General features: G+C 48.7%; 1 protein-coding gene across 1 annotated transcript; it reads left to right on the top strand.

The window, feature by feature from the left end:
- Positions 1–365: 365 nt before the first annotated feature.
- Positions 366–9,740, top strand: Pck2 (phosphoenolpyruvate carboxykinase 2, mitochondrial). The gene is made up of 10 exons (XM_032917797.1): positions 366–509; positions 2,355–2,600; positions 3,299–3,483; positions 3,570–3,773; positions 4,103–4,290; positions 4,599–4,761; positions 4,925–5,143; positions 7,388–7,525; positions 7,741–7,836; positions 8,851–9,740. Exons 1-10 carry the CDS (start codon positions 481–483, stop codon positions 9,303–9,305), a joined length of 1,923 nt encoding a protein of 640 aa, XP_032773688.1. The 5' UTR covers positions 366–480; the 3' UTR covers positions 9,306–9,740.
- The last annotated feature ends 5,877 nt before the right edge of the window (positions 9,741–15,617 follow it).

Genomic DNA, 15,617 nt, shown 5'->3' with positions numbered 1-15,617 from the left:
TCTGGAAAAGCAAACCTAGTCCCTGAGGTTTTAGGTGTCTTGTTATCCTGAGCTCCCCACCCCTGGTCTCATCCCTCATTCTTAGCTTGTTTGACATTTGACGTCTCCTAATTGCCTTCTCTAAGGAGCAACAGCCTTCAAAGTTACATCAGTATCCTTGCAGCGTGGCGGGTCGTAGGGCAAAGCCTGGGAGTGGGCGGATCCCAAGCTGAACTCAGGCCTCCAATGGCTTGAGGGTGTGATGACCGTAGGGCGGAGGCTTCCCAGAGCCGGAGCCTTGAGCCCGGGCTAGTGAGCCAGCCTACAGATGGTCGAGAGAACCAGCTAGGTTCCGCCCTGGCGACTGCCCGCCTCCTTTTAAGCACCTCCCGCCCAACCTCAGCTCCCTCTGGCTTTGCCACGCTTCTTCCTTCCCCGCCTTCCTTGACTCCCCGACTACACTGGTTCCTGTGGCCATCCCGCAGCTCCAGTCCAGGTGCCATGGCTGCTATGTACCTCCCCGGCCTGCGGTGAGTGACCCATAGCACGGGGCCCACTCCGCGCTCCATCTTCGGGGCTTCCTCCGCTTGTTTCCCATCCTAGCAGGAGACTGGCAGGGCGGCTGTTCACCAGTCTGGATCTCCTGGTGGTGCATCCTTCCCCACCTCTCCCCCGTCCCATCCCCAGCCGTGCCAGGTTTCCCACCCAGCCTATGTGCTCTCCCCCCACCTCGGGCCCGCTGGTGCGCTGTTTTATCTGCCACTCGCAACCTCCTCCCCCTTCTCCTCTGCCTTCCTCAGCCTCTGCAAATGCTCTACTTACCGGATGTAATTGTTTCAGACTGGGGGCTCCCAGTCCACCTTCAGTGTGAGAAGCCATTAAGGGCTTGAGGCCATAGGGCTTGAGGCCCCAGGGGTGCCGAGCTCAAAGCTCCCTAAAGAAGGTAGAAGGTAAACATCATTTGCAGCCTCCCTGAGAAGGAACCTGGCATGAAGCCCAGTGAAGCCTCTGGGGACTAGGAGGGAGGGAGGGAGAGAAGGAAGCAAGATGGGAGAAGGAAAGCAAACTGCCTTCTTTTTAACTTGGCTGGCTTCCCCTGGTAGGTCCTGGACCCCCAGGCTCGTCCTGGCTGGCGCCCCCCCCCCCAACCCTCTACAACCGGGTCTCATCTCTTCGCCCCTTTCTCCGTGGTCTTGGACGTAGAGTCTGAACTGACTCCTTATCTCTCCCGCGCAGGTTTTACTTGGTTAGTCCATGTGAGAGTGGTCTGTGCAGGATAGAGAGAAGGTCCTTCTTCGACTTAGAGACCTGCAGGAGAATGGGGGTGGGCCTGGGAGAAGCTGTGCTTCACCTAAGACAACTGGAGCAATTCCCGGAGGGCAAAAGCTTTCAAGACCATGCCAGGCCCCCATGCCCTGGGGCCACACAAACCATGCTGCCTTTTTTTTTTTTTTTTTTTTTTTTTTTTTTTTTTTTGTCTTCTGAAACCATCCCACCCAGGCCCAAACTCCCACATCCAAGAGCTTCATTTTTTCCCCCTTCCCAGGCAGTGGTCTGGGCTTCCCGTCCTCACTTGTTCTGACCCCACCAACAACCCCTCTCTTAGGAGAGCCAGAGAATTCACGGGCTCAAGCCATCATGGCCCACTATGGGTTTCTGACAGGTGAGGCCTCACACGTGAAAAGGGTAGCTGTGTCTCTCTGCGATGGTGGCCTTTGCTATCTTGGGTTCAGGCCCATCACAGCAGACCCTACCAGCTTCCAGGAGCATGGCAGGAAAAAAAACGACATAGAGACGCTGCACTTCTGGAAATCTAGGCATGGACCCTTAGCCAGTGGCACGATTCCTCTTGATCCACCTCTCGCTTAGTTAAAACATCCTTATCTAATCCACCCTTGTTGACCCAGGCAAACGGATGAATAGCCTGAAACTCCAATATCAGTTGTCTTCATGCGAGAACCCTAACGGTAAAGCCTAGCACTGGAAGAGGGCTTTACCGTCTCCAGCTATGCCTTTCGTTTGAGACCTTTCCACCAGAGGAGAAAGACGAGAATAGCTGTCGTTTTAACATAAAACCTGAAGGGAAAGAACATGTGCGAGCTTCTTAAAGACCACTTATGAAGCTCTCGTTTGAGCAATTTCTTCACTCTTGGGCCAGAAGCTTGACTACCTCTCCTCCCTGATAGGAGACCCATACCTCAAAAAGGCCACAAATACAAGTAGCCTGAACTCATCCCACATACCAATCATAACCTGGTCTCTGGGTGTCTGCAACCAGACACACATTCTCCAGAGGCATGTCTTTCTGTCCCTTGCCGAAACTTGTCCCCCGTGATAGCCACTGGTTGGTTGCCTCCCTGTTTTGACTCTTATAGGCTTAGCTGGCACGGGCTGAGGCCCTGGTGCCGGTCACCATGCCGTAGCATCCAAACCCTGCGCGTGCTCAGTGGAGATCTGAGCCAGCTGCCGGCTGGGGTTCGAGACTTTGTGGAGCGCAGTGCCCATCTGTGCCAACCAGCAGGCGTCCATATTTGTGATGGGACTGAGGCTGAGAACGCTGCCACACTGGCCCTGCTGGAAGAGCAGGGTCTTATCCGGAAGCTCCCCAAGTATGAGAACTGGTAAGCCTTAAAACTGGCAGCCCCCAAGATGGTTACTACTTGGTCTGAGGTCTCCTTGGGTTCACCACGACGAAGATACTTCTAGACCCTACCAGTGGAATGAGCCAGAATGGGAGCTTCAGGGGAAATGGAGTAGCAAGTGAATGTTTTCACATTAAATAAAAACGTTGATATGAATTTACATATTGGAGCTCTGATTTTGGAAGGGGCCTGCCCACTGCCTACCTCCTACTTCATGAAACATTTGCCAGGGGTAGAGGCTCCTAGGCCGTGCTTTGGAGAAACCACCTCTTAATGAAATAAAGCCTAAAGGATCTAAACTTCAGTCGGATAAGAAAAATTAAGGCCAGCAGATCTGGAGTCAAAGTTGGACTTAAAATGTAAGTGGCGGGGTTGGGGATTTAGCTCAGTGGTAGAGCGCTTGCCTAGCAAGCGCAAGGCCCTGGTTGGTCCCAGCTCGAAAAAAAAAAAAAAAAAAAAAAAAAAAGTGGCCGGGCTTAGAGGAGCTCGCCTTTAACCACAGAGGGCAGGTGTATCTCTGTGAGTTTGGGGCTAGCCTGGTCTACATAGTAAGTTTCAGGACAGCTGGAGTTACATGGTGAGACCCTGCCTCGACAAAAATGTAACAACAAAAAAGTAAGTCTGGGGATAAGTGAAATCTGCTAGCCACCACTTCCCGGCAATCCTCTCTCCCCCAGCTGGCTGGCCCGCACAGACCCCAAGGATGTGGCCCGGGTAGAAAGCAAGACGGTGATTGTAACTTCTTCGCAGCGGGACACAGTGCCTCTCCTGGCTGGTGGGGCCAGTGGGCAGCTGGGCAACTGGATGTCCCCAGATGAGTTCCAGAGAGCTGTGGACCAGAGATTCCCAGGATGCATGCAGGGTAACAAGTCAGGAACATAGAGGCAGGGGCACTGAAGATAGGACTGGGTTTGGAACCCTTCCTCCTAGCGACATCTTCCTCCGCAGGCCGCACCATGTATGTGCTTCCGTTCAGCATGGGTCCCTTGGGCTCCCCGCTCTCCCGCATTGGAGTGCAGCTCACTGACTCGCCTTATGTAGTGGCAAGCATGCGGATTATGACCCGCCTGGGGACACATGTACTCCAGGCCCTGGGAGATGGTGACTTCATCAAGTGTCTGCATTCGGTGGGCCAGCCCCTGACTGGACATGGTGAGTACCTATCTAGGACACTGAAACCTTCTTCCACTCAGAGGGAGCCCCAAACCTTGCCCACCCACAGAGAAATTGTGGATGTGAACGATTGCTCCCCAAGCCCAGGGAAGCATTCTGGACTGGAGCGACACCATTTGGCGAACAGAAGTCAGTCCCCGGGTCTGACAAAGCACAGAGGCTGATGGGTACTGAAGAAGGGGGCTTAGCTACCTCTGGGCGTTCCATTGCTTCCACGTGTCTCTTGAGTCAGTCCTTGATCCCTTCAGTCCCTGGCACCCCGGTTTCTGATGCCAGTGCGGGAAACACTATGACCCCATTGTCTCCAGGGGATCCTGTGGGCCGATGGCCATGCAATCCGGAAAAAACCCTGATTGGCCACGTGCCGGAGCAGCGGGAGATCGTCTCCTTCGGCAGCGGCTATGGTGGGAACTCCTTGCTGGGCAAGAAGTGTTTTGCCCTGCGCATCGCCTCTCGCCTGGCCAGGGATGAGGGCTGGCTGGCAGAACACATGCTGGTGAGGGCCTGAGGAGGAACTGCGAAACTGTGGAAAGGGGAATGGGCGGGGAAGCCTCGGCACTCTGCCTCAGCCTTGCCTCCTTCTGGCCAGGTGCCAGGATGGGGAGCCTGAAACCTGACGTTTTAGCCCCAGGCTGCTAAAGTGCCACCCCAGCCCTTGTGGCAGGGCAGGACACCTGCTTAGTGGATAAACATTAGTGTCCGTTTCCTGCTGCCTACCCCATGACCCGCTAGCTGTCCTTATCCGTGCAGAATATGCCATGAGTCTTGGTGACTTGGTTCTATTCCCTCTGTCTCCCAACACAGATTTTGGGCATCACCAACCCCGCAGGGAAAAAGCGCTATGTGGCAGCTGCTTTCCCCAGTGCCTGTGGCAAGACCAATCTGGCCATGATGCGGCCTGCTTTGCCAGGCTGGAAAGTGGAGTGTGTGGGGGATGACATCGCCTGGATGAGGTTTGACAGTGAAGGTGATGGGTCCTTTTCCTGAGCAGACAACATGGTCCCATACCTCGGGTAGCCTAGCAACTGCAGATCTCCCACATCAGAAAAAAAAGAGAGAGAGGAGGACCTCCTCCAGCCTCACAGCTCAGCTTTTCCTAGTTGGTCTTTCCTTTCTTTCACGCTTGGCAGGTCAACTCCGGGCCATCAACCCTGAGAATGGCTTCTTCGGGGTGGCCCCTGGTACCTCTGCCACCACCAATCCCAATGCCATGGCCACAATCCAGAGTAACACTGTCTTCACCAATGTGGCTGAGACCAGTGATGGCGGTGTGTACTGGGAAGGCATTGACCAGCCTCTTCCACCTGGTGTCACCGTAACCTCCTGGCTGGGAAAGCCATGGAAACCTGGTATGTGGTCCCAGGGCTCAGCACTTTTTTAGAATGTGGACGTGTGTTTTGCCTACCAGTGCGTCTGCACCCTATGCGTGTAGTAAACAGGCTATCAGATCCCCTGGATTTGGAATTACAGACGGTTGTGAGCCACCATGTAGAGGTTGGGACTTGAACCTGTGTCCTCTGCAAGAGCCGCCAGTCTCCAGCCACAACAATTTTAATGACAGAAAACTCTCTACCACCCTAGATTTTTGTAGTTTCCAACACCAGGCAAGATCTCAGTTCAGGTCCCTGATCCAATCATTCATCATTGTTTGGGGATCTGAGTAATTGTTGGACGTCCCTTTCAGTTTTCCAGTTTTCCATCCAATTGAATGGGGTTTATCTTGGCTCTCATCCACTAGGATGTGGAGGAGTAACACATATAAGGAGTTTAGCATGTTGTCAAATTCATAACGCTTGTCAATAGTGACTATAAGCTGGGCAGGCTTATGTTGGAGGACATTTGGAGAACTGTTAAAGGAGGAATTGGGCAAGTATCATTTGACCCATTGGGAAAGAAGGACCCCGTGTCCTCTACCGACGTCTCCTGTGTCCCCCTGTATAATAGCCTGTGTCTAAAGTTGTACTACCCTTCCCACCCCTCCCTATGTTGTAATCCTGCATGGACTCAGGCACTTTATTTTAGAGACTGCTTTCCCAAGCCTGTCATTACCAGGGTGCCTAAGAGACCCATCCCTTCGCCACCATCCCTCTGCCTTCTGCAGTTATAGGAGAAGAGCACTGCGGAGGAAGAGCTTGTGGCCACTGAAGCACAGACTTGAGTTTTGCAGGCTGGCCTCATAGTCAGCCTCCTTGTTTGATTAGCCTTTATTTTCCCTGACACTATCATTAAGTCGCCCTCAGACTCCCCATCCAACTGAGAAATCAAAAAAAAAAAAAGAAAGAAATCTTCCCTACAGGCTAGCTTCCCAACCCTCCCATCAACTCTGAATTCACTGATACAACTAGAGAGTCACGATCCTAGGCTGGGATAGACGTGTCAGCCCACAGCTCCCACTCCCTACTTCCAATCTGGTCGTCTTCTTACACTGGAGAAGGCACCATGAGTCCCCCCAGTGGTGCTCACACATGAGCTGCTAACTTGGCTCCCAGCTTCTCACCAGCTTACCTGAAAATACCAAATGCTCTGGGCTCCTCAGCTTTTGACTGGCCAGGTTACGTTCCTGATTGACTTCATGCCCTAACCAACCCATTCTGTCAGGGTCCAAGCAAGACTGGAGAAATCACCAATTGTCCGTTAGCCTTAATGTCAATCACTGGGCTGGTGAGATGACGCAGCATGCTAAGGTCCTTACCACCAAGTCTGAGGACCTGAGTTAGATTCCCAGAACCCTCATGGAGGAAGAAAACTGAACAAGGAGTCCTCTGATTTCCACAAGCATCCCGTAGCAACCCCTGGCCCCCAACACAATAGACAAATAAATAAACGTGTAATAAAAGCAATTTCTGGGGGTTGGGGATTTAGCTCAGTGGTAGAGCGCTTGCCTAGGAAGCGCAAGGCCCTGGGTTCGGTCCCCAACTCCGAAAAAAAGAACCAAAAAAAAAAAAAAAAAAAAGCAATTTCTGTTGGCATTTTGATGGCTCAGGACATTGTCTTCCTGGTTAGTTCATGGGAAGCCATCATTTAACATACTGACCTGACATGCTCAGAGTTTTGTGTTAGGTTTCAGAAAGTTAGATTTGGTAAGTAATAATCCTGTAGCTAAAAATTTCTGGGAGGAAAATTACTATAACCACATGCTAATATCTAACTCTGTTTCCTTAAGACTTGGCCAGGGGTTAGGGATTTAGTTCAGTGGTAGAGCACTTGCCTAGCAAGCACAAGGCCCTGGATTCAGTCCCCAGCTCCGAAAAAAAAAAAAAGACTTGGCCAATACTAAGTACCCAAAATGCCCTAGACCCATCCCAACCCTTCTTCCACAGCTCTCTAGCAGCCCCATTACTGATAAATAGCCTGATCTTTGTGGGAGGATGTCCTGACCCCTTCTCCCTTCTGCTTTATGACATGAGGTTGTAATTGGCTGACGAACCCATGCTGGAGATAGATCCCCTTGGTAGAGTACTTGCCCTCCGTGTGTAAAACCCTGGGGTTAAGTTTCAGCATCATGAAAGAAAAGCTCAAAGAAAAAAATGTGTGTCTGTGTTGAAAGTGGGCATGACCTTGGAAGTAATGGCATTTTGCATTTCCTCTGCCAGGGGACAAGGAACCCTGTGCGCATCCAAACTCTCGCTTTTGTGTCCCGGCTCGCCAGTGCCCCATCATGGACCCAGCCTGGGAGGCACCAGAAGGTGTTCCTATTGATGCCATCATCTTCGGAGGCCGCAGACCCAAAGGTAAACAGCGTGGGGACCACTGTGCCTTTGTAGTAAAGTCCAGCTCTACAGTCAAGCTCCCACCTCCCTGTACTTAAAACTCACAGGACCGCTCACTCGGGACCTCCAGCTGCTGTCCAACCACGTCTCCCATAGTGAATGCAGAATGTGCAAGGGTGTAGGGTCCGAAAATGGGAGAAGGAAATTGCCCGTAAACCTGTTCATTGGTGTTCCAGGGGTACCACTGGTGTACGAGGCCTTCAGTTGGCGCCATGGGGTGTTTGTCGGTAGCGCCATGCGCTCTGAGTCCACTGCAGCTGCTGAACACAAGGGTAAGTTTCCACCATCCACTGTTCCCTGCCCCGTCCACTGTTTCCCTTCCGCCCATCCCCTCTCCTTACTCTCCCGGAAGCTTTTTCAGAACCGTTAACTTTTTTTTTTTTTTTATTTTTTATTTTTTTTTTTTTTATCTTTTTTTTTTTTTTTTTTTTTTTTTTTTTTTTCCGGAGCTGGGGACCAAACCCAGGGCCTTGCGCTCGCTAGGCAAGCGCTCTACCGCTAAGCTAAATCTGCAACCCCTTTTTCATCCTTATTAACTTGAGTATTTCTTATTTACATTTCAATTGTTATTCCCTTTCCCGGTTTCGGGCCAACATCCCCTAACCCCTTCCCTCCCTACTATATGGGTGTTCACCTCCCCATCCTCCCCCCATTACCGCCCTCTCCCCAACAATCCTGTTCACTGAGGGTTCAGTCTTGGCAGGACCAAGGGCTTCCCCTTCCACTGGTGCTCTTACTAGGATATTCATTGCTACCTATGAGGATGGAGCCCAGGGTCAGTCCATGTATAGTCTTTGGGTAGTGGCTTAGTCCCTGGAAGCTCTGGTTGGTTGGCATTGTTGTTCACAAGGGGTCACGAGCCCCTTCAAGCTCTTTCAGTCCTTTCTAAGATTCCTTCAACAGGGGTCCCGTTCTCAGTTCAGTGGTTTGCTGCTGGCATTCACCTCTGTATTTGCTGTATTCTGGCTGTGTCTCTCAGGAGAGATCTACATCCGATTCCTGTCGGCCTGCACTTCTTTGCTTCATCCATCTTATCTAGTTTGGTGGCTGTATATGTATGGGCCACATGTGGGGCAGGCTCTGAATGGGCGTTCCTTCTGCCTCTGTTCTAAACTTTGCCTCCCTATTCCCTCCCAAGGGTATTCTTGTTCCCCTGTTAAGGAAGGAGTGAAGCATTCGCATTTTAGAACTGTTAACTTTTTACCCAACCTCTGCCAGCTGGACGCAGGACACTCTTCCCTTCCTGAGAAAGGAAGGTTCCTTACCCACCCTCCTCTCCGTCCTAGGAAAGACCATTATGCACGATCCCTTTGCCATGCGACCTTTTTTTGGCTATAACTTTGGACACTACCTGGAACACTGGTTGAGCATGGAGGGACAAAAAGGTGCCCGGCTGCCTCGTATCTTCCATGTCAACTGGTTCCGGAGAGATGAAGCAGGCCGCTTCCTGTGGCCAGGCTTTGGGGAAAACGCTCGCGTGCTAGACTGGATCTGCCGAAGATTAGGAGGAGAAGACAGTGCCCGAGAGACTCCCATTGGGCTCGTACCAAAGGAAGGAGCCCTGGATCTCAGTGGCCTCCGAGCAATAGACACCAGTCAGCTGTTCTCCATCCCCAAGGACTTCTGGGAACAGGAGGTTCGTGATATTAGGAGCTACCTGACAGAGCAAGTCAACCAGGATCTGCCCAAGGAGGTGTTGGCTGAGCTCGAGGCCCTGGAAGAGCGCGTGCAAAAAATGTGACCTGAGGCCTTAGGCTAGCAAGAGCACAGCACCCCCATCTGGGTAGAGGATCCCCAGGCTCACAGAAAACGTGGACAATTTGACATTAAAATGTGTGAGTGTTGGGAGGCCAAGCCACAGACCTCCTCCCATGCTGTCCGATAAGAGATGCACACTTTGCTACACGTGTGTTGTTTTTACTTCCCATTTGTCCTCGCGGGCTTCCTTCTTGTCGGTCTCGATGCTGGCTCACACAGTAGGAACTTCTGGAAGAAGGCATTGTTCTTCTGAAGAAACATAACCTGGTATGGTGGTGCATACCTTTTTTAATCCCAGAGGCAGCCGGACCCCTGGGAGTTTGTGTCCAGCCTGCCTGGTCTATATAACAAGTACCAGGTCAGCCGGGGCTATATAAGTAAAACCCAGTCCCCCACACACGCCAAAAAAAAACCAAAACAAAACAAAACAAAGGCCACAGCACAGTAGGCTGCTCAGAGTTAGGGTTAGTATTTTTGTCCCACACAGACGTACAGAAGCCTCCTCCAGAGGAAGCCATTCCAGGACCAATTTCTTCCTCCTGGTTTCCTCCCAGTTGCCTGGGAGGAGCCACACTTCTTATTTTTTCATTTTTTACTTGAGACAAGGTCTCATGAAGATCAGGCTGGCTTCAAACTCACTGCAGCTAAAGATAACTGTGAACTCCTGGTCCTCCTCCCTCTACCTCAGACAACTGTGCTGCTAGGCCAGCTAGACAACTAACATTTCTAGAACAACTGTCTGTATGCTAGGCTCATTGTCAAAGGACCGTTTTGCAGCTCAAAATACAGAGCAGGGCTGAACAAAATAACATGGCTTCAAATCCTAGCACTTGGAAGGACCCTAATCACAAAGCAAGAGAATTGTATATAGTGACCCTGTCTACCAAAAAAAAAGAAAAGAAAACACAAACCAAAGAAGTATCCAGTGAATGGTCCCGCATCTTTGTGTATATGGGCAGCAGGGGGTTATTATAAAAAAGGAAAAGATTGGAAGTTCAGAGGGAAACGGGAAATAGGACAAGGGGAGTGGATTTGACCAAATGACGTAATACATAAATTTCCCAATAATAACACTGTGAGGTACTTTTTAAATAGGCAGTTGGGAAAAATGGCTCAATGGCTAAGAGTATTTACTGCTCTAGAAGAGGAGTTCAGCAGCCGCACTGGGCAGGCTCACAGCTCCTGCAGCTCCAGGAGATCTGACATCCTGACATGACAGGCCCCTCACATGCACATACTCAATCTTTCAAAAAGAAAAGTGGCCTAGGATGTAACCCAGTGACAGGCTCCATCCCCAGCGCAGCAGAAAGCAAAAGAACACAGGCCAAGTAACTTGTCGAAGGCAAAATCGTAAGCAGGTAGAACCATCTCTCTAAATCCCCTGGGGACCAGAACCAGCTGCACAGCCTCACCCACTCTGGGACAGTGAGCTGAGCATGGTGGCACATACCTTCAGTCCCAGGACTCGGGAGGAGTTCTGGCACAGCCAGGATGACAAAGAAATTCCCTGACTCTAAGAAGAGAAAAAGACTCTACATGATACTAATCTTTGGAATAAAGTCCATTCGGTAGCAAGATAACCACTTAGTTTCTGAAATCGATTGTGAGGGACTGGAGAGAGCTCAGTAACTGTCTCCTCCACTTTCAGAGCCCCAGAATTCAGGTCCCAGCACCCACAATGTGTGGCTTACCACCTATAACCCTGGCTCCAAGTCTTTGAGGGTTCCAGCACACATATGGCATACACTCACAGAGACACATGAATTTAGATTTAATTTTTGTATGTGTATCAATGTAGCTGCCTGAATGTGTGCACACCACATGTATACCTGGTACCATGAAGGTCAGAATTGGATGCTCTGGACCTGTGAGACAACATGGATGCTGGGAACTGAACTCAAGTTCTGCTCTGATAGAGCAAGAAGTGCTCTAAGCCACTGAGCCATCTCTCTAGCTCATTAATAAGATGTTAGAAAGTAAAACAGGAGCAACTGTCCCACGTGAACGGGACCGTTTGCTAAGGAGAACGTCCCTGCTTAGGAACAAGATGAAGATATGAACTTAGAAAAAGAAGAAAATCTTCAAATAAAATGGGATTCCTGGAAAACCCTTCAGAAGAAGCAACTGGATGAGAAGATGCTGAGTGTCCTCCAAGAAAATTCTGGAAAACTGGCCAGGGAAGAAAGGTTTACTAAAGGTCAGAGTGGACCACAAGATAGAACACAGCAATAGAATACACATCCCATAAAAATACAAGTGGTAGAAGAGGCAGGGAAGGTTGATCAGATCCTGAGTTACAGCAAGGTTATAGCAACTAAGGTTGCTTAAGGATAACATCACAAAAGAGCTGAAGGGCCAGGGTGGTGACACCGGCCTTTAATCCCAGCACTCAGGAGGCAGAGGCTAGAGAACCTCAGAGTTGGAGGCCAGCGTGGTCTACAGAGCTAGTCCAGGATAACAAAAGCTGAGACCTAGTCTCAAAAATAAAACAAAAACAAAAAAACAAAAAAAAATACAAAAACAAAAACCTGATAGATTTTTAATGCTTCCGGTTTTAGCACAAAGAAATGATGTTTGAAGGGAAATTCATCCTAATTTGAACATTACACAGTACATATGTGCATCTAAACATCATGTAATACCTCACGAATATGCATAATCTTATGTCAAAAGAAACGGTATACTTTAACAGTCAGACGCTCATCTTCATAAGTAGCGATGGGTAACTGACACGATGCCCTTTGCACACAGTGGCTCTACCCCTTCATCTGTAAAATGGGAACATACCTCAGTGTCGTTGGGATGACCGAGTCAGTAGAGTAAAGCACTCCAGCTAGCAGCAAAAACCAAACCAACACTCTAGACAGCCGCAGCTCCTCTCCACACCGATGATTAGAGTTGCCCCTTTAAGTCTGTCTTATGTAGCCGTCTCTGCTGTTAAGAGGGAAAAGAGCAGTGAAAAGAAAACATAGGAGAGAAGAAGATTCAGAAATGGGACCCTCCAGGAAAGAGGCAGGGGGACTTGAGCCCCAGATACCTCTTGCATAGCACCAAGCCTTAAATATGAATAAAATTGGCCCACGTGGCAGATAATAGAAGCATGATTAAAATTCTTTTGAGTTTTAGTCTTGTTTGCTTGCTTGCTTTGGAGTTTGTATGTTTGCTTGAGACAAGGTTTCCTACAGCCCAGATTGGTGTTACAGAAAATGTGTTACAGAAGTTAGTAGTGAATTCCTGATCCTCCTGCCTCCACCTCCCAAATGCTGGGGTTACAGGTATGTTACCATGCCCAGCCTTGGCTTTAGATTTGGTCCCCTCCCCCTTTCCATTCTTTCTTCTTTTCAGTTTTGTTTTACCTGCAATACCAGAGTGGAATCTAGGACCCCAGGGAGGCCAGCAAGTAGCCTAACATTGACTTACATTCCAGTTCGGTTTTGTAAGGCAGGTCTCACTATGCAGCCCTGCCTACATTGGTGCTCTCCATGCTCTTGCCTTGACTCCTAAGTACTGGAATTACAGGAATATACACCACACCCAGCCAACACATTGTACAGAAAATAGCTGTAATCGAATAAACTCTTATAGTCACCCTTGAACACATCACCCGGAGAAATGGAGCTTTGGTAGACACCACATGCCCCTGCCTCTATCATAGCCCTTCCCTCTTGCCACAGATAGGATTACAATGTCCATTTCCTTGCATGTTTATAGTTTTCTCACCCAAATGTGAACACTTATCCACTATGGCTTAGCCTCCCCTGGCCTGTTTACAAATTGTAAAATGTTTTGGGTTGAAGCCAGTGCCTTGTGTGAATGCTAGGAAGTGTTCTACACAAACCAACATCTTCAACCATTCCGTTGCTTGGTTTCCGAAGACAGGCTCACCCTACATAGCCTTGGCTGGCCTTGGTTTTGCTGTGTGGCTGATCTCAAACTCTCTTCCTGCCCTCACTTCCAAGTGCTGGCACTATGGCCACGCCCCACCCCGCCCAGCTTTATGTGTATTTCATTTGTGTTTTAAATCTATCAACTCGAAGATGTCTCCTCTAGTCCTTCCATCTTTTTCAAGTCAGCCATTTGGAAGGATCTAGACACGGGTGTTGACTGCTTGGGTTAATTAATACACAGGTATCTACAAAGCAGACATCCTCGGGCCCTGCCGAAAGAGCGAGAATAAGTTTTATACAAACATGTCTCCCTTAACTTTCTCCTCCATTGCCTGTGGCCTACTTTATTCCTGAACAGCACGACTGTTGCCTATTTTCCCTTTGTCCACCATCTTTAAAATGACATAGTCTCCTATTATCTTTGAGTTTTGTTTTCTGAAACAGAGTCCCATATATTCCAAGCTGGCCTTGAGGATTGCTGGTCCTCTGGCCTCCTGTCTCCAGAGACAAGCCAAAATCACCAAACCAGGTTGACGCAATGCTGGCAACACCACCTAGAGCCTTGTATGTGCCAGGCAAATGCTGTACCAACTAAGCTACATTCCCCAGCTTTCAAAAGGATAGCCAGTTACTTATCTCTCTCTCTCTCTCTCTCTCTCTCTCTCTCTCTCTCTCTCTCTCTCTCACACACACACACACACACACACACACACACACACACACACACAATGAGTTTCTAGATTTAAACACTTTGCACTTAATAAATTATATGTACTAGTGTTCAAGTCCACCTACCTTTGCCAATGGAAACTTGGCTGAGTCATTTTAACAAGAGCCTAATGGTTCCTGCCTGTTTCCCTGCTAACATGGATTGTTGTAATAAACATCTTGCATATTTTATGCCCCAGACCTGGAATCAACCAGCTGCTAAAAACTGGAATCTTTCCATAGAAACAGTATGTAAAAGCTACACGCTCCTGAGCACGGTGGCACACACCTCTAACCTCAGACACAGACGATGTAGAGTTTGAGACCAGCCTGACACAGTGCCCAGGGCAACAAGAATTCAAATACTGGAGATAATGGAAGACATTTATCATTCAAACTACTACAACCCTTGATAATCTTATGATACTTACCATCCAAAATCGGGGTTAAAAGATGGATCAGGTGGTGCATACCTGCAGTCACAGCCACTCGAAGGACAAGGTGTACAGACTGCAAGTCGGGGCTATCCTGGGCAACTCAATGAGCCCTTGTCTCAAGTTCAAAAGTAAAAAAGAGAGCACTAGAAGTGTAGTTCAGTTGTAGGATAAAAGGGGTACAGGTTTTATTTTATAAAACAAAGCACACATTCATACACACACACACTTCTTTTTTATGTGTATAGCTTGTCAGCTTGCACATATATCTGTGTACATATGTATCAGAACCGGAGTTACAGATGGTTGGGAGCCGCCATGTGGATTCTCTGTCCTTGGAAAAAACACCCAGTGCTCTTAACCACTGAGCCATCTATCCTGTCCTCCCCAAGGCCCCCAAATCTAATTCTTAAGAATGTAAGACCACTTAGGATGTAATCTTCAATTGGTAGAACTCTTCTTCCCTGGCATGTATGAAGCCCTAGTTTCGATCTAAGTTCTATATAAAACTGGGTATGGTGGTACATAGCTTGTATCTCTCAGCATTCACACATGAGAGGTGTGGAGTTCTGAGTTATTCTCAGCGATATAGTGAACTCCAGATCAGCCTAGGCTACATGAGATTCTGTCTCAAAAAAGACATGAGAGTGTTAGAATATTTCATCACTATCCAATTGTTTTCTAATAAACAGATCTTAAAGTCCCTAGATAAATTAGCACACTTCTCCCCCTCCATCTTACAAGGGAAATGCTTCTTTCTTATAGTGTATAAACACTGGTGTGGGCATCAGTCACTTCAGCAGACTGAGCTCCTACAATCCCCAGGCTCCTGAGTTGCAATGAGAGAGAAGGAAAACTTGCCATCCTCTCCCCCAAAGATCAGGTCGCCCTCTAGTGGAGCTGCTCAAGGACAAAACAACAGGCAAACCTGAACAGGAAGTCAACCAACTGACATTTACTTAATAATTAGCCAACCTGGTCTTAAAATGGATACTGAAAGAAGAGAAACCTCTCTGTGGTTAAAGTGTCTTAGTGTAACTGGGGATGGCAAAAGCTGCTCAAATTCAAAGCACTTTACAAACTCACTAAGCATTGAAAATGCCAAGAATATATGTAGGGGTGTTTCCACTTCCTCCCTGTGATTTTTTTTTTAAAGATTTATTTATCTATTATATATATATAAGTACACTGTAGCTGTCTTCAGACACACCAGAAGAGGCATCGGATCCCATTACAGATGGTTGTGAACCACCATGTGATTGCTGG

The sequence above is a fragment of the Rattus rattus genome, chromosome 12 (assembly GCF_011064425.1).
Source record: "Rattus rattus isolate New Zealand chromosome 12, Rrattus_CSIRO_v1, whole genome shotgun sequence".
Lineage (NCBI taxonomy): Eukaryota > Metazoa > Chordata > Mammalia > Rodentia > Muridae > Rattus > Rattus rattus.
The sequence above is the reverse complement of the archived record's forward strand: the minus strand, read 5'-3'. Positions and strand labels throughout refer to the sequence as shown.

Coding starts and splice junctions, on each gene's coding strand:
- Pck2 (XM_032917797.1), top strand. CDS start 481: ATGGCTGCTATGTACCTCCCCGGCCTGCG. Junction 3,484..3,569: donor ATTCCCAGGATGCATGCAGG/GTAACAAGTCAG, acceptor CTTCCTCCGCAG/GCCGCACCATGTATGTGCTT. Junction 3,774..4,102: donor CCAGCCCCTGACTGGACATG/GTGAGTACCTAT, acceptor CATTGTCTCCAG/GGGATCCTGTGGGCCGATGG.